Raw genomic sequence first — 25,645 nt, 5'->3', positions numbered from 1 at the left:
TTTTTTGTGAGGCAACTCATGTTTTTTACTAAATTTTAAATGTTTGCTTACATTTTAAACTTTACTTAATCTTTGAACCTGGTTCCAGATTACATACTTTAAATACTATAACACTAAAAACACATTTTTTTAAAAAAAAAAAGCAGAAATAGCTTTATTTTATTTTTTTTATTGAGAAAAGGAAAAAAAAAGTTTCCCCCTCCTCCCAGCCTCCCATTTCCCTCCCCCTCCTCCCACCCTTCTCCTCCTCCCCCCACTCCTCTCCCCCTCCCTCTCCAGTCTAAAGAGCAGTCAGGGTTCCCTGCCCTGTGCATTGATATTCATGAGTGAGATTGGTAATTCTCTTTCTTGGTTGAGTTTTTGTGTGGCTTTGGTATCAGGGTAACTGTAGCTTCATAAAGAGTTTGGCAATGACTCTTCTATTTCTGTTATGTGGAACACATTAAGGAGTATAGGTATTAGCTCTTCTTCGAAGTTATGGTAGAATTCTGCACTAAAACCATCTGGCCCTGGGTTTTTTTGGTTGGGAGGTTTTTTATGACAGCTTCTATTTTCTTGCAACTTATAGATCTATTTAAATTGTTCACCTGATCTTGATTTAATTTTGGTATGTTGTAGTAATATGAGCGGCGGGGCTGCGCCCCCAGCACCCTGGCTGCCTGCTAGCTTATGCCTCGAAATAATTACATGGACACTGTATTCTTTTAAACACTGCTTGGCCCATTATATCTAGCCTCTTCTTGGCTAACTCTCGCACCTGGACTAGCCCATTTCTAATAATGTGTGTAGCACCGAGGTGCGCTTACCGGGAAGATTCTAGCCTATGTCCATCCTGGGTCGGAGCTTCATCGCGTGTGCCTCAGAGAGCAGAGCTATCACGTCTGCCCGGGAGAGGGGAGCATGGCGTCTCTGAGCTCACTTCCTCTTCCTCCCAGCATTCTGTTCTGTTTACTCCACCCACCTATGTTCTAACCAATAAAATGGGCCAAGGCAGTATCTTTATTAGCCAATGACTTTCCTCCATCAGTATGTGGTATTTATCTTTTAAAAAAGTCCATTTCTTTTATATTTTCCAATTTTGTGACATACAGGCTTTTGTAGTAAGACCTAATGATTCTCTGAATTTTCTTAGTGTCTGTTGTTATGTTACCCTTTTCATTTCTGATCTTGTTAATTTGAGTGTTTTCTCTCCGCCTTTTGATTAGTTTGTTATAGCAACAGAAAATAAACTAAGATACTCATCATCCCAACATTTGAGTTAATAGGATAATTCCATCTTGTCTATTGTGATTTCTGTGGACTAACATTTTTAATACTTGGTTTTGATGCTTATACCTGAATAAGCTTATCTAAAACAATTTCTTTGATCCCATTTTTAAAAATTAAGGTTTTGAAGTAGTTAACGCTATTCATCATATGGGAAAATACGTGAAAAAATAAATTAAGGGGAAGGAAATATTTGTTTTGTGTCGTGGTGTTAAGAGGTTTTGGTCTATTGGCCTTGACTCCATTGATTCTGGGCCCTGTGTAGGCAGAATATCACATTGACAGGAATATATTACTCCTTCAACCTCTGGGATATAAGCAAGGGCAAGAGGTGTGATGGTTTGTATGAGAATGGTCACCCATAGGCTCATATATATTGAAATATATATACATATATATTACTCATGGAGTATTATGTGGGGAAGATTCCAAGGACCAGGAGTAACTTTTAAACGCCCTCAGTTATAATTATACTTATGGGTTGGTTTAAGGATATGATTTGGAATCTCTTTCGGAAATATACTGGTGTTAGTAGAGTCTTGTCTAAGATCCATGACTTCACTAGCCCCAGGAAATTGGCTGTGTTTCTGTTACCAGGAGATTTTTCTCTTATCTTAGTTATTTTTTTATTTCTGTGAAGAGATTCCATGACTGCGGCAGCTTATAAAAGAAAGCATTTAACTTGGGGCTCATGGTTCTAGGGGCTTGAAGTTCACATCTTCATCATGACAGGGAACATGGAATTAAGCAGGCAAACTTGCTTAGACCTTATACTTTGACCCACAGACATAGGACACACTTCCTAAACAAGAACACACCTGCTAAACCTGTCCAAAAGCTCTACTGATTGTAGAACAACCATTCAAATATATGAGCCTATGGGTGACCATTCTCATACAAACCATCACACCTCTTGCCCTTGCTTATATCCCAGAGGTTGAAGGTAAGCCCCTGTTGATGAAACTACAGCACATTTAGGACATAGGACTCAGATTATATGAACTAATTTTAATCTGAAAACCTCCCTCTAGTCTCACTTCCTCCGTGCCAGGAAATGTTATGAGAGTCACCATAGGAGGGAAGCAAGTAACAGTCCAGCAGCAACACCTAAGAACCACGGTTACCATTATTTCAAAATATCCGTAAAGGGCAACATATTGTAACTCCAACTCTAGGGGACACAGTGCCCTCTTCTGACCTAACAGTTACCTGTAGTCACATGTGTATACACACATATAAATACATGCAGATATACATAAATAAAAATAAATATTTGATGAGAAAGAATTTGTTACAGTTATCTATAACTAGAAAGCAGATATTGAATTTATCTCTGATATTATATATAATATTTATACATACTTTCGATAGCTGTACATTTATTTTTTATTTTTGTACCTTTATTTTTTAACTTTTAAATTTTCCTTTTATTGAAAATGGATTTTCTTCTCAAGTAATATTCTCTGATTATGGTTTTCCTTCCCAATACTCCTCTCAGTTCCTTCACAGCTCCCCTCCTATCTGACACAAGAAACAGAGACCCACTTGTATTTCCCAGATGGCTAAGGATGTGCACCATTTTTAAAGTATTTCTCATCTATTTGAGTTTCCTTTTGAGAATTTTTTATTTATACCTCATTTTTGAAAATGTGTTATTTGTTTGTGGTCTTTCTTCATGGTTAAGGGGAAGAATTTTATTGTAGATATGAGACAGAAACATTTGTTTTCTTTTTTTTTAATCTTTTTTTTTAATGAGAAAATGAGGAAAAAAAAACAAGTTTCCACCTCCTCCCAGCCTCCCATTTCCCTCCCCCTCCTCCCACCCTTCTCCCCCTCCTCCCACCCTTCTCCCCCTTCCCCCCACTCCTTTCCCCCTCCCTTTCCAGTCCAAAGAGCAGTCAGGGTTCCCTGCCCTGTGGTAAGTCCTAGGTCCTCCCCCCTCCGTCCATATCTAGGAAGGTGAACATCCAAACTGGCTAGGCTCCCACAAAGCCAGCACATTACGTAGGATCAAAACCCCTTGCCATTGTCCTTGGCATCTCATCAGCTCTCATTGTTCGCCATGTTCAGAGAGTCCAGTTTTATCCCATGCTTTTTCAGTCACAGTCCAGCTGGCCTTGGTGAGCTCCCAATAGATCAGCTCCACTGTCTCAGTGGGTGGGTGCACCCCTCGTGGTCCCGACTTCTTTGCTCTTGTTCTCCCTCCTTCTGCTCCTCATTGGGACCTTGGGAGCTCAGTCCAGTGCTCCAGTGTGGGTCTCTGTCTCTATCTCCATCCATCACCAGATGAAGGTTCTATGATGATATGCAAGATATTCGTCAGTATTGCTATAGGATAGGGTCATTTCAGGTTCCCTATCCCCAGCTGCCCAAGGAATTAACTGGGGGCCTCGGCTTGGGCACCTGGGAGCCACTCTAGGTTCACATCTCTTGCCAACCCTAAGGTGGCTCCTTTAACTAAGAATTGTGCTTCCCTGCTCCCCTATCCAACCTTCCTTTATCCCAATCCTTTTTCCCCAAGTTCCCCCCTTTCTCCCCTTCTCCCTTTTCTCTCCCCATCTCCCCTTACCCCCATCCCACCCTACCCCCAAGATCTCAATTTTCTCCCCGGCAACTTTGTCTACTTCCCTTATCCAAGAGGATAACTATATGTTTTTCCTTTGGTTCACCTTCTTACTTAGCTTCTTCAGGATCATCAATTGTAGGCTCCGTGTCCCTTATTTATGGCTAGAAACCAATTATGAGTGAGTACATCCCATATTCATCTTTTTGGGTCTGGGTTACCTCACTCAGGATAGTGTTTTCTATTTCCATCCATTTGCATGCAAAATTCGAGAAGCCATTGTTTTTTACCGCAGCATAGTACTCTAATGTGTAGATATTCCACACTTTCTTCATCCATTCTTCCATTGAAGGGCATGTAGGTTGTTTCCATGTTCTGGCTATTACAAATAATACTGCTATGAACATAGTTGAAAGATCTATTTGACAAGAACTTTAAGGCATTGAAGAAAGAAACTGAGGAGTATACCAGAAAATGGAAGGACCTCCCTTGCTCTTGGATTGGGAGGATCAACATAGTAAAAATGGCAATTCTACCAAAGGCAATTTATAGATTCAATGCAATCCCCATCAAGGTCCCATCAAAATTCTTCACAGATCTTGAGAGGACAATAATCAACTTTATATGGAAAAACAAAAAACCCAGGATAGCCAAAACAACCCTATACAATAAAGGATTGTCTGGAGGCATTACCATCCCTGACTTCAAACTCTATTACAGAGCTACAGTGATGAAAACAGTGTGGTACTGGCATAAAAACAGAGAAGTCGACCAATGGAATCATATTGAAGATCCGAATTTTAACCCACAAACATATGAACACCTCATTTTTGATAAAGGAGGCAAAAGTATACAATGGAAGAAAGAAAGCATCTTCAACAAATGGTGCTGGCATAACTGGACGTCAACCTGTAGAAGAATGAAAATAGACCCATATCTATCACCATGCACAAAACTCAAGTCCAAATGGATTAAAGACCTCACTATCAGTCAGAACACATTGAACCTGATAGAAGAGGAAGTGGGAAGTACCCTACATCAGATGGGCACAGGAGATCGCTTCCTGTGTGTAACCCCAACAACTCAGACATTAAGGGCAACATTGAATAAGTGGGACCTACTAAAACTGAGAAGCTTCTGTAAAGCAAAGGACACTGTCACTAAGAGAAAAAGGCAACCCACTGACTGGGAGAAGATCTTCACCAACCCCACAACAGACAAAGGTCTGATCTCCAAAATATATAGAGAACTCAGGAAACTAGACTTTAAAATGCTAATTAACCCAATTAAAAAATGGGGCACTGATCTGAACAGAGAATTCTCAGCAGAGGAAGTTCAAATGGCCAAAAGACACTTAAGGTCATGCTCAACCTCCTTAGCGATCAGGGAAATGCAAATCAAAACAACTTTGAGATATCATCTTACACCTGTCAGAATGGCTAAAATAAAAAACTCCAATGATAGCCTTTGCTGGAGAGGCTGTGGAGGAAGGGGTACCCTCATCCATTGCTGGTGGGAATGCAGTCTTGTGCAACCACTTTGGAAATCAGTGTTTCGGTTTCTCAGGAAATTCGGGATCAACCTACCTCTGGACCCAGCAATACCACTCTTGGGAATATACCCAAGAGATGCCCTATCATATGACAAGAACATTTGTTTTCTTGATGTCTATTGTTTTTTGTTCTTCATATATTTTGGGTATTAGCCAATTTGATGTTTGGTTAGTAAAGGTCTTCTACCATTCTGTAGGCTTTTACGTTGCTCTAATGATGGCTTCCTTTACCATGCAAAAGCTTTCGGTTTAATGAGGTCTCATTTATTAATTGTTGATTTTAATGCCTATGCTAATGGTGTTCTGTTCAGAAAGCTTTTTTTCCCCCTGTGCTAATGAGATCAAGACTGTTCCCCACTTTCTCTTCTATCAGTTTATTTGGTTTTATGTTAAGGTCTTTGGTTCATTTGGAGTTGAGTTTAGTGCAGTGTGGTAAGTATGGATCTATTTGGATTCTTCTATATATAGCAGTCCTATTTGGCCAGCACCATTTGCTGAATGAAGATGCTGTCTTTTTTTCCAGTGTGTACTTCTGACTTCTTTATAAATAATCAGGTGTCTATTGGTATGTGAATTTATATCTGGTTCTTCAATTCAGTTCCATTGATCAGTGTGTCTGGTTTTGTGTCAGTACCACGCTGTTTTTATTACTATAGCTTTGTATTACAATTTAAAATCCAGGATGATGATACCTTCGGCAATTCTTTTATTATTCAGGATTGTTTTTGCTATTCTCTCTCTCTCTCTCTCTCTCTCTCTCTCTCTCTCTCTCTCTCTCTCTCTCTCTCTCTGTGTGTGTGTGTGTGTGTGTGTGTGTGTGTGTGTGTGTGTGTGTGTGGGTATTTATGTGTATGTGTGTTCATGAAACTGAAAATTGTTCTTCAAAGTCTGTGAGTAATTGGGACTTTCATAGGGATTTCACTGAATCTTTAGATTGCCTTTGTTAGCATGTCCACTTTTTCTATGTTAATCTTATGACGACCCATGAGCATGGGAGATTTTTCAATATTCTGATATGTTTTTTAGTTTCTTTCTTTAGCTTCTCAAATTTTTTATCATACAAATCTTTCACTTGTTTGGTCAGAGTTACTTCAAGATATTTTGTATTATTTGAGGCTATTATGAAAGCTGTTGCTTCCCTGATTTCTTTTTCAGACCATTTGTCATTTGTATATAGGAAGGCTATTGATTTTTGTGAGTTAGTTACTTTGAGGAACATGTTTATCAGATGTTAACTGTCACTGTTAATCCTGTCACTGTTCCTCTAGCCAATTGAGAAGAACGATTTTGGTTCAATAGGCTGGATTTTCATTGGGGACAGACATCACTGAAAAAGGGGCGGTTTTTTGGAGCGAGGAGCAAGTTGGAAGGTGTAAAGGATGGCTTGCAACTCTGTTCAAGTTCTCCATTTATTATTTAATATTTGTGCACGTATTTTACACTTTAATAAATGATAAAAGAATTCTTTAACAATCAGGTGTGTGAGTTTCCTATTGGAATTTTATTGTGTAAATAAAGATGCTTTAGCTTACTCCCTTCCTATTTGTATCCCCTTGATCTTCTTCTGTTGTCTTATTGGTCTAGCGAAGTCTTCATTACCATATTCAGTAAGTATGGAGAGAGTGTACAACCTTTTCTTATTCCTGATTTTGGTAGATTGCTTTGAGGTTCTTTTAAATTGATGTTGCCTATGAGACTACTATAAATTGTCTTTATTATGTTGAGTTATGTTTCTTGTATCACTAATTTCTCCAGGAATTTTATCATGAAGGGTTGTTGGGTTTTTTCAAAGGCCTTTTCAGCATCTAAGGAGATGATCATGTAGTTTTTGCCTTTCATTCTGTTTATATGGTGGTTCTCATTATTCCATTTATATATGTTGAACTGTTCCAGGATCTCTGGGAAGAAACCTACTTGATTATGGTGGATGATCTTAGATGTGCTCTTGAATTAGGTTTGTAATTATTTTATTAAGAATTTTTGCATCTGTGTTCATATGAGAAATTGGTCTGTAATTCTCTTTCTTTGTTGGATCTATATGTGGTTTGGGAATGTAGGTAACTGTGGCCTCAAACTGAATTGAACAATGTTTTCTCTTTTTGTTTTGTGTAGTAACTTGAGGAGTACTGATATTAACTCTTATTTGAAAGTGTGGTACAATTCTGACCTCAAAACTTCTGGCCCTGGGTTTCTTTGGTTGGGAGACATAATTACTTATTATTTCTTTTTCATTAGCGGTTATAGTTCTGTTTAAATTGCTTATCTGATTTTGATATGACATATGATTTGATGTGATTTTTGATTTGAGAATAAAATTATCCTTTTCTTTTAGATTTTCCAATTTGGTGGAATACAGGTTTATACACTGTGTTCTTATGATTCTCTGGTTTCTATGATTTTCTTTGGTGTCTATTGTTATATCACCCTTTCTATTTCTGATTTGGATATTCTCTCTCTGCCATTTAGTTAGTTTAGATAAAGGTTTTATTTTCTCAAAGAGCCAACTCTTTATTTTGTTGATTCTTTGTATTATTTGTTTTTGTTTCTTTTTCTTTTTTGTTTGTTTTGTTTTTTGTTTCCTGTTTTTTCAAGATAGAGTTTCTCCGTGTTGCCCTAGCTGTCCTGGAACTCGTTTTGTAGACTAAGCTGGCCTCTCACTCACAGAGATTCGCCTGGCTTCGCCTCCCGAGTGCTGGGATTAAAGACAATTAAAACCACTGCCTCGCTGTTTGTTTTTGTTTCTATTTTATTGCTTTTATCCCTGAGTTTCGGATATAATTTCTTTTTATTCTAGAGCTTCTACTGTGCTGTTAAGTTACTAGTGTAATGTCGGCACAGTGTGTGAACTTGCCTATTAGAATCACCTTCATTGTGTTTCATAAATTTTGGTATTTTGTGTATTAAGTTTTGTTCAATTCTAGAAAGTCTTTAATTTCACTCCTTTTTTTAATTTGGCTTTTTGAGACAAGGTTTCTCTGTAGCTTTGGAGCCTATTAGGTATCAGGGAACTAACTCGTTCATTCTTAATTTATACCTTGACATATTTTTTATTCAGTAGTGAATTGTTCAGTTTCTATGAGTTTGTAAGCTTTCTGTTGTTTCTGTTGTTAATATTCAGATTTAATATGTTTTGGTATAATAGGATGAAGCCTGTTATTTCAATTTCATTTTATATGTTGAGACTTGCTTTGTTTACAAGTATACAAGTGTACTTGTTTTATATATATGTGTATATATATACACACATACATATACACTTGTATACTTGTAAACAAAGTGTGTGTGTATGTGTGTATAATCAGTTGGGCAGAGATATTTATTTTGTCCTGAGAAATTAAATCTGTATGTTACAATGAAGTGTTCTGTAAATATCTGTTAGGTCCATTTGGTTTATGTTTGTTGGCTCCAGCATTTCTCTGTTTCTTTTCTGTCTGTATCACCTGTCTATGGCAAGAGTGGGGTATTGAAGTCTCTTACTATTAATGTTTAAGGGTCAGTTTGTGATTTAAGCTGTTTTTGTGTTTCTTTTACAAACTTGGGTGCCCTTATGTTTGGTGTATAGATGTGTTAAGAATTGCAATGTCTTCTTGGTGATTTTTTTTCCTTTGATGAAGATATAATTTCCTTCTTTATCTTTTCAAATTAGTTTTGGCTTGAAATCTATTTTGTCAGATTCTAAAATGGCTATACCAGCTTACTTCCTTAGGTTAATTTTTTCCCCATTTTTTTTTAAATAAAAAGGATGTTTATCCTTGATGTTAAGATGTGTTTTTTTGGATACAAGAGAAAGATGGATCCTAGTTTTGCGTCCCTTTTGTTAGTCTGTATCTTTTTTATTGAGGAATTGAGATCACTAATGTTAAGAAATATCAATGAACAGTGTTTGTTGATTTCTGGTTGTTGTTGTTGTTGTTGTTGTTGGTGGTGGTGGTGTTTGTGTGTGTTTTCCACCTTTTTATTTGCTGGTCTGTGTTTTTTTTATGTTTTCTTGTTTGTTCCTTGTTTTCTTAAGTGTAGTTAACTTTCTTTAGGTTGAAGTTTACTTCCTATTACCTTCTTTAGGGCTGGATTTGTAGACAGATATTGCTTAAATTTAGCTTTATCATGGAATGTTTTTTTCTCTATCTGTGGTTATTGATCCTTTTGCTGGGTATAGTAGATTGGGCATCTGTGATGTTTCTCTTCAAGTCTGTAGAACATATGTCCAGGCCCTTCTGGCTTTCCCATTTTGAAATCAGGTAGTATTTTATAGGTCTGCCTTTTTATGTCCTTTTTCTTTGCAACTTTTTAATATTCTTCATGGTGATATTTTATTTGTGTTTTAATAAATAAAGCTTGTCTGAAGATCAGAGTGCAGAGCTTAGCCACTAGAGGCCGCAGAGTGGTGACACATACCTTTAATTCGAGGACTCAAAGCCACCATGGCCTATACAAGATTGAATCTGTCTAAAAAGAGAAATAGAACGCACACAAAGGTGTTCCCCGAACCTTTAATCCCAGCACTAGGGAGGTGGAGACCGGAGTGATATGGCTGGGCAGAGAGAGGTGTATAAGCAGGAGGAGATGAGAGCTCCTTGTATTCTGGGGTTTGGTGGAAAGCATTACAGTCTACACTCACAACAGCAGTCTGAGGATTCTGTCTAAACACACAGTCTGAGGATTTGTAGAGACAGTGCAGTCTGTGGTTTCTTAGAGACAGCATTCAGTCTGAGGATTGTAGAGACAAGGTCGTCCCTTTGGTCTGAGATTTGGTAGAGGTAAGAGCTCTCTAGTGATTGGCTGCTCTGCTTCTCTGATCTTTCAGCATCAACCCCTATGTCTGACTCCGGGTTTTTACTATTAAAACCAATTAGAATTCATGGTACAGTGTACAAATATTAAATGTCAAATTTCCCTAGCTTTGATAGTATGATATAATATCTCACAAGTGGTGAAAGCAGAGTGAATTCTATAGTTGTTTTTTTTCTACTTTCTGTTCGTCTATAATTATTTCAGTATAAAAATGATTCTCTCGAAGTGTATTGTATATGTTCTAAGAAATTTTCCAAGTTTCTAAATAAAAATCTCAAAGATTTCTAATATATATTTATTTATAGAAGTTAAACAATTCTAAGTTTTAGGTCTGTGATGTATTGAAAGTTGTTTTGCATATAGATTGAGGCTTGTATTAAAATAATTTTAATATGCTTGCTTAATTTTCCAGCACTATATGATGAAGAACTCTATTTCTTTTCTACTTGATTGCTTTTGTACCATTGTTTTTAAGACCAATTTTTGTATGTGAGGATATAATTCTGTTTTCTATTTTCCTTTTCCCCTGATCAGTGTATCTATTTTTATAACAGTACAACATTATTTTGATAGTTATATCTTTATAATAAATTCCTAAAGTTTCCCATGTGTTTTATACCCTACAAGCAGTTAAAGTCCGAGTACATGAATATAGTGAAATAAGAGAAGTACAGATTGAACTGTGAGGGACAGAAGAGACTTGAACTTCTATGATGCTGAATAAATTCAGTTGCTGTCACTATCATTTTTCTGATGTGGAGGGAAAGCTGGACCATAGAAATTGATTAAAGTGCTGAATTCTCTTTTATTTGTTTATTTATTTTGAGGGTTTCTTTGTGTAGCCCTGGATGTCCTGGAACTCACTATGTAGACCATACTGGCCTGGAACGCCTAATTCTGTCTCCCAAGTGCTGAATTAAAGGTCTGCGCCAGTTATTCCCTCTAAAAGTGCTGAAATCTGAGGGGAAACACTTCATTGATATGTAGGCCCCCTGAACTGATATGCTTTCCAAATGTCAGAAACTACATAAAGAGGAACAATTGTAGCCTTGTTACCAATCTGGAGCAAACAACCAAAGATGAGAAAAAAAGCCATTGCTCTTGGTATTGACATCATCTCTATACATTATGCCATTTGCTATTCTCCAACTTTGCAGCCGTTTTATGGTTGTTACTGTCATTGTGGACATATGTATATAAGGTAGTTTGATTAATGTTTTGGTGTGGGTAAAATCTGAAATCAACTCATGAATTTTAATGAGTTTGCTATTCTTTTAAATTTGTGAATAAAGCCCTTGGAGTGATTTTATATAATATTCAGAGCACATCATAAATGTTTAAACATGTTTCATGAATGATTTAGATAAGTGAAAAACTGATGATGTCCACTGGGTGGCAGCCATATCCAAAGACAAATCTGAAGGACCAGCTGGTTAAGGGTGATCAGCACAATTCACTGAATTGGAAGCTGTCTTCTTTACCAGGAATTGGCTGACAGCCTTTGTGCCAAACTGTTTGAAGCTTGATTTTGTTCTTTTTAGCTTGATATTTTTAGTTTTAAAAAAAGTCCCATACAAAGTGGTCAACCTTGAAAGAGAGAGATAGATAGATAGATAGATAGATAGATAGATAGAGAGAGAGAGAGAGAGAGAGAGAAAAGAAAAACAGATTCAGTATGTAGGTTGTATTTATATATTATGTGTATATATGTATTTGACAGTAATAATCATAGAAAAAGACTATCAACTTGAGGGTAGCATGGAGTGGTTGAAGGTGGAGCATTTTGTATGGGCTAAGGGGGAAATATAATTCTGTTTCAATTAAAAATATATTTCTAGAAGCATCATGTTGGGAGGGATGAGAGAATATACACTAATATATCTGTCCTTTTCAGAAGAAAATGTTTGCCAACTCTTGCCTTAGACAAAATCCCAAGCATTTCAATATATTATATTCTCCTCTAGTTTGGGCTATGGATAATAGTCTCACTTAAGTGAGAATAACAGATTTACAAACACAATCTTGTACAAGGCTGCAAGCTCTGAAGACATAAGATTTGCCACTAAGAAGTTCTGAGATAATCATAATCATATTGATGTTTAGGGCTTGTTTTTTGATGAGGCTGACTAGAATCAAGTAACTAATCAAGCTTGATTGCCATGATTATGTTATAGTAGAAGTATTTATTGAAGAACAAAAGTTCAGCAGAAGTGCTAATGGTATATACATTTGAGATAAAGTATTGGAAAAAAGGTAATCCAGTTTTTTGAAGATATGTTATTTTTGAAGAAAAACAGTAAGAGCCTGGCCGTGGTGGTGCATGCCTTTAGTCCCAGCACTCAGGAGGCAGAGGCAGGTGGATCTCTGAGTTCTGAGTTCAAGGCCAGTGTGGGCTAGAGAGTGAGTTCCAGAACAGCCAGGGCCACATAGAGAAAAGCCAAAAAGGAGTAAAGAAACATGTATTGATTAGGTGTCATGATTCTGTTGAGATTTTTTTGTTAATGTATATAATAATACTACTTAATGGTTTATTTTTTTGGTTAGGTACAGGTAGTTAATGAAGATGAAAGCATGAATTTACTATTTTTTTTAAAAAGCCATATACCAAGGCTAAATTTTAAAATTTGTGTTTAAGGTGTTAATATGTGAGTTTAGTGATAGGTAATTCAATTTGATGAACTTGTAATTAAATTTGACTTATATTAGAGCTATTACTGTTTTGGAAGATTAGTAATGACAGTTTAAGTTAAAAAACTGTAATTTCATAAATTAAGAAGACAATGTTAGATTTTAATTTTTGACTGCCAGAGCTATGCTTTATTAGAAATATGATGGAGGAAGGTCATTGGTTAAATAAAAAGAAACTGCTTGGTCCTCATTGGTTAGAAGATAGGTGGGAGGAGTAAACAGAACAGAACGCTGGGAGTAAGAGGAAGTGAGCTCAGACTCTACAGCTCTCCTCTTGGGAGCAGACGCCTCAGAGAGACACCATGCCCCGCTCCCGGGCAGACACACACGATGAAGCTCCGACCTAGAATCTTCCCGGTAAGACCGGTGCTCACAGATTATTAGAGATGGGTTGATCGGTATATCAGAATTAGCCAGTAAGGGCTAAAGCTAAAGGGCCAAGCAGTGATTAAATGAATACAGTGTCCATGTAATTATTTCGGGGCATAAGCTAGCCGAGCAGGCTGCCGGGGTGCTGGGAACGCAGCCCCGCCGCTCCTATTACTACAGAAATACCCATATCTCAATATTGAAGTCATTATGATCTATGTTTTATATAAAATCTTCTTTGTAGAAATAGGAAAACATACAAACATGAACTTTATCTTAAAAGAGTGTTGTTCTAATGAATATCCAGGAAACCACTACTGAACCAAATTAGTAGAATATTATCAATACTTATCTTTACCAGTTAACTTTAATTATCAACTTTACACAACCTAGAATCTCTTGGGAAATGGGTGACATTTTGCAACAAAGTTTACTTTAGAGCAGATTTCAGGCCTCAGTTGCAAGCTGTATGAGGTTCATCTGCCTGATCATATTGATTACATTAAATACTTGTTAAGTCACTATGTGTCAGACTATATAAAACAAAACAAAATAATCTGATTATATGCTTGATGTAAGAGACATATCTTAAATATAAAGACTAAGGGAGGATAGAAGAAAATTTGCCATGCAAACACTTAAGTCAAAGCTAGTAATGCTATACTAATGTTCAACAAAACAGTCTCAACTAAAGACTAGATATGAAAGTTGGATTTTGTAATAATAGTAGTCAGTGTGCCAGGAATTTATCACACACAGTTAAATGTGTATCGCATAGTAAGAATGATTTAAATGTATAAAAATTCTCTAGAAACAGAAGCTAACAAAACAATTTTCTAGTCATATTGATGGAATTCATGATACATTTGATAGTGGCTCATAGAGTACATAGATGGCCCATAAAAGTGATGGAAGAAAAGCAAGGCAACAGCAAAAATGATGAGTTAACTGACAGTGAAAGGACCTTTTCTTTTTAGATGACGAATATATTCTTTTAAATTCTATATGGAATGTTAAACAAAATTGACCAAGAGGTCTCAGAAATACCTGTACACTCGACTCTTGACAAAGCTTCCAAAAACATACATTAGAGAAAGTATATATAGCATTTTCAGTGAATCTTGCTTGGGAAACTGGATAGCCACACACGTGAAACTTGACCCGTCTTTCACCTTGTGCAATGTCTAGCAAGGTGGATTAATGGTCTTCATATAAGACTCAAAATGCTGGAATCTTTGGAAGAAAACAGGGAAAACACTTTAAAATATTTGAACAGGGAGTGATTTCCTGCATGGGACTCCCAAAGTACATGAAACAAAAGCAAAAATTGCCAGATGGTATAACATCAGGCTAAAAAAAAAACTTCAAGTAAACGATGAAGTGAGAGACAACCTACAGAATATAAGAAAAATTTCCAGAGACATTAGCACAATTAAAATTAATCTAGAAATACTTTTTTATGGATTAACAATACTGGGTCTGAGCCGGGCCGTGGTGGCGCATACCTTTAATCCCAGCACTCGGGAGGCCGAGGTAGACGGATCTCTGTGAGTTCGAGGACAACCTTGTCTACAAGAGCCAGTTCCAGGACAGGTTCCAAGCTACAGAGAAACCCTGTCCCGAAAAACAAAAATAAAAACAAAACAAAACAAAAAATACTGGGTCTAGTTTGATGGCACAAACAGATGGTACTGCCTAGTCTAATGCCAACTTGACAAAAGCTAGAATCATTTGGGACGAGGGAGCCTAAATGAGAAAATTACCCAACCATTTTGGCCTGTGGGCAAGCCTGTGGTGCATATCGTTGATTAATGATGTATGGGGGGGGCAGCTCATTGTGGGCAGTGCCTGTTCAGGCTAAGCAAGCCTTGGGAAGTAGCTTCATGGTCTCTACGTTAGCTCTTGCTTCAAAGCTCCTGCCCTGATTTCTCTGTGATAGACTCTGTTGTGGAACTGTAAACTGAAATAAACCCTTCCCCCCCAGGTTGCTTTTTGTCATGGTGTTTTGTCATAGCAGTAGTACCCCAAAACAGTTGGTTAAGTGCTTTCTGCACATGACTGAGAACCTGCATTTGTATCCGCAGGCGCCCACTTAAAAAGCAAGGCATGATTACTTGAGCCTATAATTCCAGCTCCTTGGAGGCAGTTCTTGCCCACTAGTCTAATCTAGTTGAACTGGTGAGCTCCAAGTTCAGTAGAGACCCTTTCTCAAAAGGTAGAGTGGAGAGCGTTTAAGGAAGACACATATGTTGACCTCTTGCCTCTAAATGTGTGTGTGAGTGTGTGTGTATACATGTACATACAAACATGCATATACCACACAGATATACACACTCGAAGATGTTAAATTGTATAAATGTCTGTGACTCACCCAATTTGATATTTTAATATAGTAATTATTTTTAATTATTCAGAAAATATTTTGAATATAAAAGGTACTTAACATTACAATGGCATCTCCCTGGGATAATCAGTTTAACAACGAACCAGTGAGATGGGCCTTTGAGATGCCTCAGTGCACAAAGGCATTTACTACCATGTCTGATGACCTGAGTTTGATTTTTAGAACCTACATAGTGAAAGAAGAGAACCTATTCCGGCAAGTTATTCTTTGATCTGCTCATATGTGCCATGACATGTGCCCACCCAACCTATATAAAACTAATAACTATAAAAGATGGACAAATAATATGAATAGGCATTTCTCAGGAGAAAATAGTAATACCAACAAATTCATGGAAAGTGCTCAGTACTATGAATCACATAGAAATGCAAATGATGTATCATCTTACCACAGTTAAAATGGGATGTTTGAAAAATATAACTATGCATAATGCTGCACACCTGGTTGAAATAACTTCTTTAAAATGTTGTTTATCGGCCAGGTGGTGGTGGCGGCACACTCCTTTTAGTTCCAGAACTCAGGAGGCGAATTTCTTGAGTTTGAGATCAGCCTGGTTTAATAAAGTTCCAGAACGGCAAGCGTGACACAGAGAAACCCTGTCTTGAAAAACAGCAACAAAACAAACAAATAAGCAAGATGTTGTTTATCTAATTTCTTCATTGCAAAGCTACCCTTGTTTTTTGTGATTAATAAATACCCCTTGATCATCCCATCACATCCCTACAACATTTTTACCCTTTATTGTAAATCTTTTACTTTTTTAGTGTGGCATTTGCTATTCTTTCTAAGTCTACTTAGTCTTTTTTTTTTTAAATCAATTTTTAGGTATTTCCAGAAGTTTTTATTCTTCTTAAAAGTATTGTTTTCTCTTCCATTCTCTCTTGTTTATGTTTCATTGTTTGATTTCTATATAGTTTATACTCTTGTTTTTTTCTAATTTTAGACATTTGTCAGCTGACTTTTCAATTCAATTCTTAAGTTAAAATCAATTCTTAGATTTTGCTCTGTTGAGTTGGATATGAACCTGCCAGCTTCATAATTTCACATTTTATACATATCATTTCTAAAATTATCTAATTCTCTTTGGTAGATTTTATTCTTTGTTGACTATTCCTCTTTAGACTATTGTTAAGGATTTTTCTTTACCTCATGTTAAATAATTTTTATACTGATTTTTATTGAGCTCTACATTTTTCTCTGCTCCCCTTCCTACTTCTCCCCTCCCCCTTCAACCCTCCCCCAATGTCCCCATGCTTCCAGTTTACTCAGGAGATCTTGTCTTTTTCTACTTTCTACTTCCTATGTAGATTACATCTATGTAAGTCTCTCTTAGTATCCTCGTTGTTGTCTAAGTTCTCTGGGATTGTGGTTTTTATGTTTAAAAACCACCTATGAGTGAGTAAATTTGATAATTGTCTTTCTATGTCTGGGTTACCTCACTCAAAATAATGTTTTCTAGCTCCATCCATTTTCCTGCAAAATTCAAGATGTCATTATTTGTTCTGCTGAGTACTACTCCATTGTGTAAATGTACCACATTTTCCTTATCTATTCTTGGTCAAGGGGCATTTAGGTTGTTTCCAGGTTCTGGCTATGACAAACAAAGCTGCTATGAACATAGTTGAGCACATGTCTTTGTGGCACGATTGAGCATCCTTGGGATATATACCCAAAAGTGGTATTACAGGGTCTTGAGGAAGGTTGTTTCCTAATTTTCTGAGAAATCGCCACACTGACATCCAAAGTGGCTGTACCAGCTTTCACTCCCACCAGCAATGCAGAAGTGTTCCCTTTTCTCCACAACCCCTCCAGCATAAGTTGTCATCAGTGTTTTTGATCTTGGCCATTCTTACTGGTGTAAGATGGAATCTCAGAGTTGTTTTGATTTGTATTTCTCTGATGACTAAGGATGTTGAACATTTCCTTAAGTGTCTTTCAGCCATTTTAGATTCCTCTGTTGAGAGTTCTCTGTATTCCATTTTTTAAATTGGATTATGTGTTTGTTCTTTTGGTGACCAATTTTTTGAGCTCTTTGTATATTTTAGAGATCAGACCTCTGTCTGATGTGGGGTTAGTGAAGATCTTTTCCCATTCTGTAGGCTGTTGTTTTGTCTTCTTGGTTGTGTCCTTTGCTTTACAGAAGCTTTTCAGTTTCCGGAGGTCCCATTTATTAATTGTTTTTCTCAGTGTCTGTGCTTCTGGGGTTATATTTAAGAAGTGGTCTCTTGTGCCAATGCATTCAAGTGTATTTCCCACTTTCTTTTCTATAAGGTTCAGTGTGGCTGGCTTTATGTTGAGGTCTTTGATCCATTTGGACTTGAGTTTTGTGCATGGTGTATTTATGGGTCTCTATTTTCATTCTTCTACATGTTTACATCCAGTCATGCCAGCACTACTTGTTAAATATGTTTTTTTTTCTATTTGATACTTTTTGCTTCTTTGTCAAATATCAGGTGTTCAAAGATGTGTGGATTGATATCCGGGTCTTCTATTCGGTTCCATTGGTCCTTCTGTCTGTTCTTAATGCCAATACCAGGCTGTTTTCATTACTGTAGCTCTGTAGTAGAGTTTGAAGTCAGGTATTGTAATGCCTCCAGAAGTTCTTTTATTGTACAGGATTGTTTTGGCTATCCTGAGTTTTGTGCTTTTCCATATGAAGTTGAGTACCGTTCTGTTGAGGTCAGCGAAGAATTTTGCTGGGATTTTGATGGGCATTACATTGAATCTGTCATATTAAATAGTTTTCTTAGGTGTTTAAACTCTGTATCATCTGTAGTGTATTCTTTATTATCTTGATCATTATTTATATTTTGTGTTCCATCTCATACTTGTAAGCTATTGTTTGCAAGTAGTGTCCATGGGGTGGAATAGTAAACATGGGCATGAAAGTTCTTTTTCTTTAATTCTAAATTAACAGGAGGTGGGAGCCAGTTATCCTCCAAAACTGTTGTTTTGAACTTTGCTGGTTTCTTGTCTGGCCTGCTGGCCCGCAAATATCAAGAGCCATGGTGATTTTTCTTTTTCCAGATAAATCACTTTTGATCTTAGTCTATGTAAATGGCAAATGTTACCAGAAATCCAAACAATCAGCAGACTGAAATTACCTATGAAGCTATTTCCATTCTACAAGTTTAGTTTATAATTTTATTTTCATTGATCTCTACTGTTTCAAACAAATGTTATGGCAAGGGTAGCAGTTTTGTTAATCTCTTATTTTCTGTACTGTGGGATCAGGGACTTGCCATTATGTATCAGTAGATTAATCTTCTAGAAGTGAAAACAAATTTCCACATTTTAATTGCTTTATAGATCAAATTTATATAAGGTTAGTGTATTTTAATTAGCTACTTGTCATTGAAATGTTGGCCTTGTTGTTGACCATTAATATTTTTCTCCTCAAAAAGCATTAATATGCCTGCTGGTGGTGGCACACACCTATAATCCCAGCAGCACTCAGAAGGTAGAGGCAGGCAGATCTCTGTGAGTTCAAGGCAAGCCTGGTCAACAGAGTGAGTTCAAGGACTGGCTCCATAGCACACAGGGAAACTCTTTCTGGGGGAAAAAAAAGCAAAAACAAAAACTTAATGCTGCTATGTAGAAAAGAAATATAAAGGATAAATTTCATTTAAAAATTATTTTTGGGGCCGGGCGGTGGTGGCGCACGCCTTTAATCCCAGCACTCGGGAGGCAGAGGTAGGCGGATCTCTGTGAGTTCGAGGCCAGCCTGGTCTACAAGAGCTAGTTCCGGGACAGGCACCAAAGCTACAGAGAAACCCTGTCTCGAAAAAACAAAAACAAAAAAAACAAAAAATTATTTTTGGTCAGTACTGGCTATAGTGAAACATAAAAATTAATTTTGTTTTCTTTCTCCTTTTCTTGTTTAGTGAGTGATAGCTGCTTCAGGAATCTTGCAGAAGACCGAAGTGGGATAAATCTTAAAGATCTTGTCCAAGATCCTTCTTTGTGAGTACTTGTTTTTATCACTACGTATAATTTAAAACTTTATTTTTTTATTAACTTAAAAATAGTTTTTAACAGCTAATTTTAAACTTTTTCTGAGAATTTGTTACATTTAGTGAAGTCTGATGGAGCAGTTTCTTTTTATAAAAAGGAAAAACATTAGAAGATGTGGTTGTCATCATGAAAGATTGACTTTCATAGCATTAGTAACTGGTGACAGCGTGTGGCAGTAGGTATTGGTCAAAGGAATTACTTACTAATTCATTTATTTGGGGGAGATGAGAATAAATTTACTTACATCAATTTTAAGTTTCTTTGAAAAACGTATTTGCAGTAATTATTTATTCTTAAAATTAGAAATATAAAGCATTCATAATAACTATATTATATATACATAAGTGTATACACACACACACTTAATGTTCCATATCAGAACACTGCAATCCATAGAATGTTTAGAGTCTTGTAGCTTTCAGTATTTTTTATTTTTTTGTTTATTGAGACATCATCTCAGTTCAGTCGTGTTTCGAACTCATTCTGTAGCCTTGGCTGGCTTCCAAGTCATGATCCTCCTGTCTCTGCCTCCCAGTGTTATATATCACAAGCATCTGCCACCATGCTCCTCCCTCTTCTTTAAATTGTTTCTTTTGTTTGCTTTTCAGATCATCCTCTTTCTTATAAACATATATTCTGGGATGATATTGCTATTTAATAATTTTCTTAAGTTTTGAAATTTTATATTATTGAAAAATTGGTTCAGAAGGGCAAAACCCAGATAGACTATTTCATACTATAAATATGTGATAGGTATCCTGTAATTTTCAAGATCTATATAATATATGTCCCACAATTTTACATCCATTTCACTATCACAAATTAGCGAAATGCAATGCACTGGATAAGCTGTTGTTTGAACCATAGTTAAGTAGGGATGCCATGTTAGAAAAGAAGTATGAGAAAGTCACAAATCTTGTAGGATTACTTTGTCTTTTTACCAACTTGTAAAAATTGACTCGTCAAGATTGAGTTGAGGTGGTATCTAATCTCTTGTTTTCTCTAAGTGATTTTTGCCTATCTCCATCTGTAGGTGTTAAGTGCAAAAACAAGTAGAATTAAACACTCATTTTAGTTTGAATCGCCAATTTGTATGCATACTAAATTTCTAAATATATAACCACTTTAATAGCTTATTTTTTATTTCTAATGAAAATTGAAAGGTTGTAACCTTTGTATATGTATAATATGTCAATTTTTGTTGTGTTATAAGACCTTTTTAGTTTTGTATCTCAATTCATTGAAAAGTCTTAATCAAGTTTAGTTTGATATTATATCTGTATACATATAATTTTCAATCATATAAGAAATTATCCTTCATATGATATAATTTAACTTTTTTCTTCTTTAAGTATAGTAATACATGTTAAGTTACAAAAAAAATAAACTTTCTTCTGGAGAGATGACTGTGATATAGGTATTTAAGGTATAGTCAATTGAATGGTTTTTTGAGACAGGATTTCTCTATGTAACAGTCCTGGCTGTCCTGGAATTCACTCTGTAGACTAGGCTGGCCTCATAAGCACAGAAATTGGCCTGCCTTTGTGTCCAGAGTGCTGGGGTTAAAGGTGTGCATCACCCCTGCCCAGCCAGTTGCATTCTTTATAGAGCTTAATTCTCTTTACTTTCAAAATAGTTTTAACTGTGTACTATGGGCGAGACAAAAGTTACCACATTTCTGTTTTGAATTTCTTTTTCTGCTATTCAAAAACATTTGTTTGTTTGTTTGTTTCTAGCTTATGAGGTTTTGCCTGCATGTATGTTTGTGCACCGTGTTTGGAGGTCAGAAAAGGGTTTCATATTTCCTGGGACTGAATTCATAAATGGCTGTGAACCACCATGTTGTGCTGGGAATTTGGCCTCAGGTCCTCTGGAAGAGCAGCCAATGCTCTTAACTGCTGAGCCATCTCTTCAGCCCCATGTTTTAGATTTCTTTTTTGCTTATTTCTAACTAGCAAATTTATAACTTAGACTCAATTTTAAATGTTAAAAGTTGTTTAAGACTCAAAGACCGCCGGGCAGTGGGGGCACACACTTTTAATCCCAGCACTTGGGAAGCAGAGGCTTGCAGATCTCCATGAGTTTGAGCCAGCCTTGTCTACAAGAGCTAGTTCCAGGATAGGCTCTAATGCTACAGAGAAACTCTGTCTTGGGGGAAAGAAAAAGTTTGAAAAGACCTATAGAAAAGTATTGGTACTATTCACTGTGCTGTTTAAGTGTTGGGTGTGAAGTATATGGTATGGTTCATTTAATTTCCAAGTATTTTCAAAAACTTACTACTTATTATATAGATATGTATTGTTTAACACTAAGAAATAATTGCTCAATTGATGGGAGATTTATGGCAAATCTATAATGCTAGAAGTATAATTCACAATACAGGCTATCAGGCTGTTAGTAGTTTTAATTTAAAGTGGGAAATTTTGTATGTATAAATCATGTTTTTGCTTATCTATTTTATCAATAGATTCTCGGATAGCTTCTACTTTTTGACCTCTGTGGCTAATGATCTGATGAATGTGAATTTAAAATTTACCTCGATTAGATATATACTTAGGAGTGGAATTCCTGAATTATATTGTATTCTATTTTTAACATTTGAAAACATGAGACTATTTCCCGAAAAACTGTCCTATTTTACATTTTCACTAGAAATATATACTAGTCTCCCCAATATATGCATGTATCCCTACACAGAACATGATTAAAAACCAAAAGCAACTTACATCTTTGCTATTATTATGATTGTGTGTTTGATAGTTACTATCCTTCATGGTATGAGGTAATTATCCAACATCCCGAGGAATTTTCCTGATATTTTTACATCAAAGTTCACCAATTCTTCACGTTTTGTCTTCAGTATTGGCTTTAAAATGATTCTTCAAGAAATTGTATGTAAAGTGTCTACCATGTTTGACTACTATAACTGTAGTATTCAAAACAGACAGTATAAGACCATCTTAGCCAACTCATAAATTCTCTTTTTCGTCACTACCAAGATTAAAATACAGATAAAGTCATAGTGATTAAGTAACTATATAATTTAATAAATTATATAGTTTTCTATTTTATATAATACTCCTTATATTCCTTACATAAAAGATGTATACTTTTGTAGATTATAGTTCAAATACAGATACTGAAGGAATAAAAATCAAAAACAATAGCCTGCTAATAGAAACATATTTAATGTTATACATCACTAGTGATCAAGAAACAACATTCTATTAATGCATATATATTTTGAAATATGATTCATAAGTGATTAATAATGAAAAGTTTATGTTGAAGAGAAAACATTAGACAAAATAGTTGTATCTACATATATATATTTATCTACATAAATACAAATAATAGTTGTATCTACATATATATATTTATCTACATAACTACACATAATAGTTGTATCTACATATATATATTTCTGAAACACGAAAAATGGTATTTGCTTAAATGTTCACAAATTTTTTTAGTTTGAGTGGAAAGTTCTTTTGGTATTTCTGAAACACTGCTTTATTCCTCCAAGTATACTTGTCATCATTTTGTAGCCTCACTGATAAGTGATATTTTGGTCCCTTGGATCATGACATTAAATATGAAGGAAAGACAGGATTGCTGTCTGGAAAGCAATCATTTCTAAATATAGACTGTGCTTATCTGCTGGTATTAAGACAGGTTGCTATGGTGAATTGAATTTCTTAAAAATGCCAGTCAGCAGAGGGTAAACAGTGGCTTCTGAAGTGGTTATTTCCTATAAAGCTGGACCTTCTCAAATTGCATTTTCAGAAACGTTAAAATGTAGTTAACATTTTTAATGGATTATTTATGAAAATTTAGTTTTAGAGCATCTTTGATGACTTTACTATATAAAATAGAAGTTTTTGTTTTCACTCTAGACAAATTTCACTTAGTATTAATATTTATTCTTCTAGCAACAGCATTAATATTACAGAGTTTTTACTTTGCTACCCATGGGTTTGCTAATTCTAAAAATCTTTTTATGGCTTTCTTGTAAGTAACACCTCCAACTGTAAGTTTCTTCAGTTTTACTTACTTTTTCCACTGCTTGATGAATTATATGCTTACTGGTCCATAGTATGTATATTGTAATGATATTGTCTAATATGCCATGGTATACTAAAGCTATAAACCCCAAAACATAACTGGTCTTTTTTAAAAGATATCTTTTTTACTCCTCTCCATTCCTGAGAATAAGTAGTTAACTTTTTGTTAGTTATTCTTTTAGAATTTAACCCCAAAGCATTATGTGATGCTTAAATTCTTTAGTAACTAGGTTTAGCAGACATGCCTCCTGTGATCAAGAAACATACTATCAAAGATGCATACTATCTTGAGTTTTGAGCATAAATCATATAAATAGGTGAAACAATTAGCAAATAGGGATGTGAAACAACCAAGTGGTTTGGTAAGCTCCTCCTCAACAATCTCTTCACAGACAGGGCAAGTAATACCATTTACGCATTTAACAACATTCACAGGAGCTAAGGACATCAGGTGAGAAATTGTCCTGCTTGCATTAGATATAACCATCCAAAGAGACTGAAGAAGACATGAAGGAAAGATTTGCTCATGGCACTTATTCCTTAACAAGAAACAGTCCAACAAGGAAAGAGAAATCTTCTACATGGGGGAAGGAGAGGAAATTAAGTACAGGTTTTAGACTTGCAACACAATTCAAGGCCTTCTCACATTAAAAACTGCTATTTAGCAAAGGCCCATGAATTCTACTATTGTCAGGCAAAATACTTGAGGACTAAGCTACTTGATCTGTGTGTACTGATAGCTGATTGTAGTCCTTACTCCCTCCTCCAAACTTCAGAGGTAGAATGTAGAGCAAGACTTCAGTTACCCTTGATCGGGGCACAAAAGCAAGTATAGGGCTTTGTCTTATGCCCTGAGAAAGAGTAAGATTTCTGTCTGCGTTATTTATACCCTAGAGTAGATTTGGATTACACTTGCTCTCTTAAGCATTTATAGGCCTGTGTCTTTGAAACTGGGGTGCAACTCAGCTGAGCATAAGCCTAGGTGACCAAAATCAACTGCCTTTACCAACCCTACCATGCTACCTGAACTGCCAATCTTAGCCAGCATAGTGAGATGCAAAGGCCCCTTCCCTGGCAGTATGTTTGAGGCACAAGCAAAAGAAATAATTGCTCTGGAACTTAGTGCTGGGCTGATGAAATTATATTGGGTAGATTGCCAAGCCTGCTTCCAGTAATAGCCTCTGGAATAGCTCCTGTGCTATGGGAACATGACTTGTAAATAACCACACATGTGTGTATTCACATACACATATATAATATAATAAAATTTTTGGAAGAATTATTGGAGTACTTTATCTGTACATAATTTCAGGAAGACATTGGCAGTAATTTCTATAATCATAATAATCAAAATATTCTACAGTTAATTGATATTATTTCCTTATTGCTAACATTACTGGATATTTATGTGGGAGTACATATATGAATTTGATGCAGTTCGATGAATTCCTTACTTCATTTATAGCTAGCTACACAGTTGGTGAAAAAGCAACAGATTGTTGATACTGTCTTCGCTATTCATGATCCTCAAGATAGCCAAGAAAATAGTTCTGAAAGTATTTTCACAGCTGAATGTGTATTATCTTTTATTTATGTTGGTAAAAACCTAATTTAGTAGATGGGTAATTTTTTGAATAATTCAGTCAAAATAATCTCTTTTTTAAAAAAAGGAATAACAAGTATATTAGAAATATGCTATCCTGAAAACATCAACATCAGTCTCTGGCATCCACATGCATGCATCCAACCTACCTGCAACATACACTTATATACACTGCAAACATGCATACACACGTTCCCAAAAATATAGAACAGATTTACAGTTTCACATAAAAGTCCTTCAAATCTGAGTAAATTATGGAATGCTAAAATGTAATTTATTTTTAATTGAATATTTTCCCAGCAGTGTATTTTGATCATTTTTTTCCTGCTCC

The 25,645-nt window shown here is 35.9% G+C and overlaps 1 protein-coding gene across 18 annotated transcripts in view; it reads left to right on the top strand.

Annotated features, from left to right (window-relative positions):
* Gphn (gephyrin) overlaps positions 1–25,645 on the top strand; it is a 342,975-nt gene that overhangs the window by 55,091 nt on the left and 262,239 nt on the right. For all 18 annotated transcript variants that reach the window (XM_075948519.1, XM_075948523.1, XM_075948515.1 and 15 more), the window contains exon 2: positions 19,518–19,596. In XM_075948519.1, the coding sequence (XP_075804634.1) occupies positions 19,518–19,596 (79 nt within the window). The remainder of the gene's footprint in view (positions 1–19,517; positions 19,597–25,645) is intronic.

This window comes from Microtus pennsylvanicus, chromosome 14 (genome assembly GCF_037038515.1).
Source record: "Microtus pennsylvanicus isolate mMicPen1 chromosome 14, mMicPen1.hap1, whole genome shotgun sequence".
Classification (NCBI taxonomy): Eukaryota; Metazoa; Chordata; class Mammalia; order Rodentia; family Cricetidae; genus Microtus; species Microtus pennsylvanicus.
This window is presented reverse-complemented; position numbering and strand designations above follow the sequence as displayed.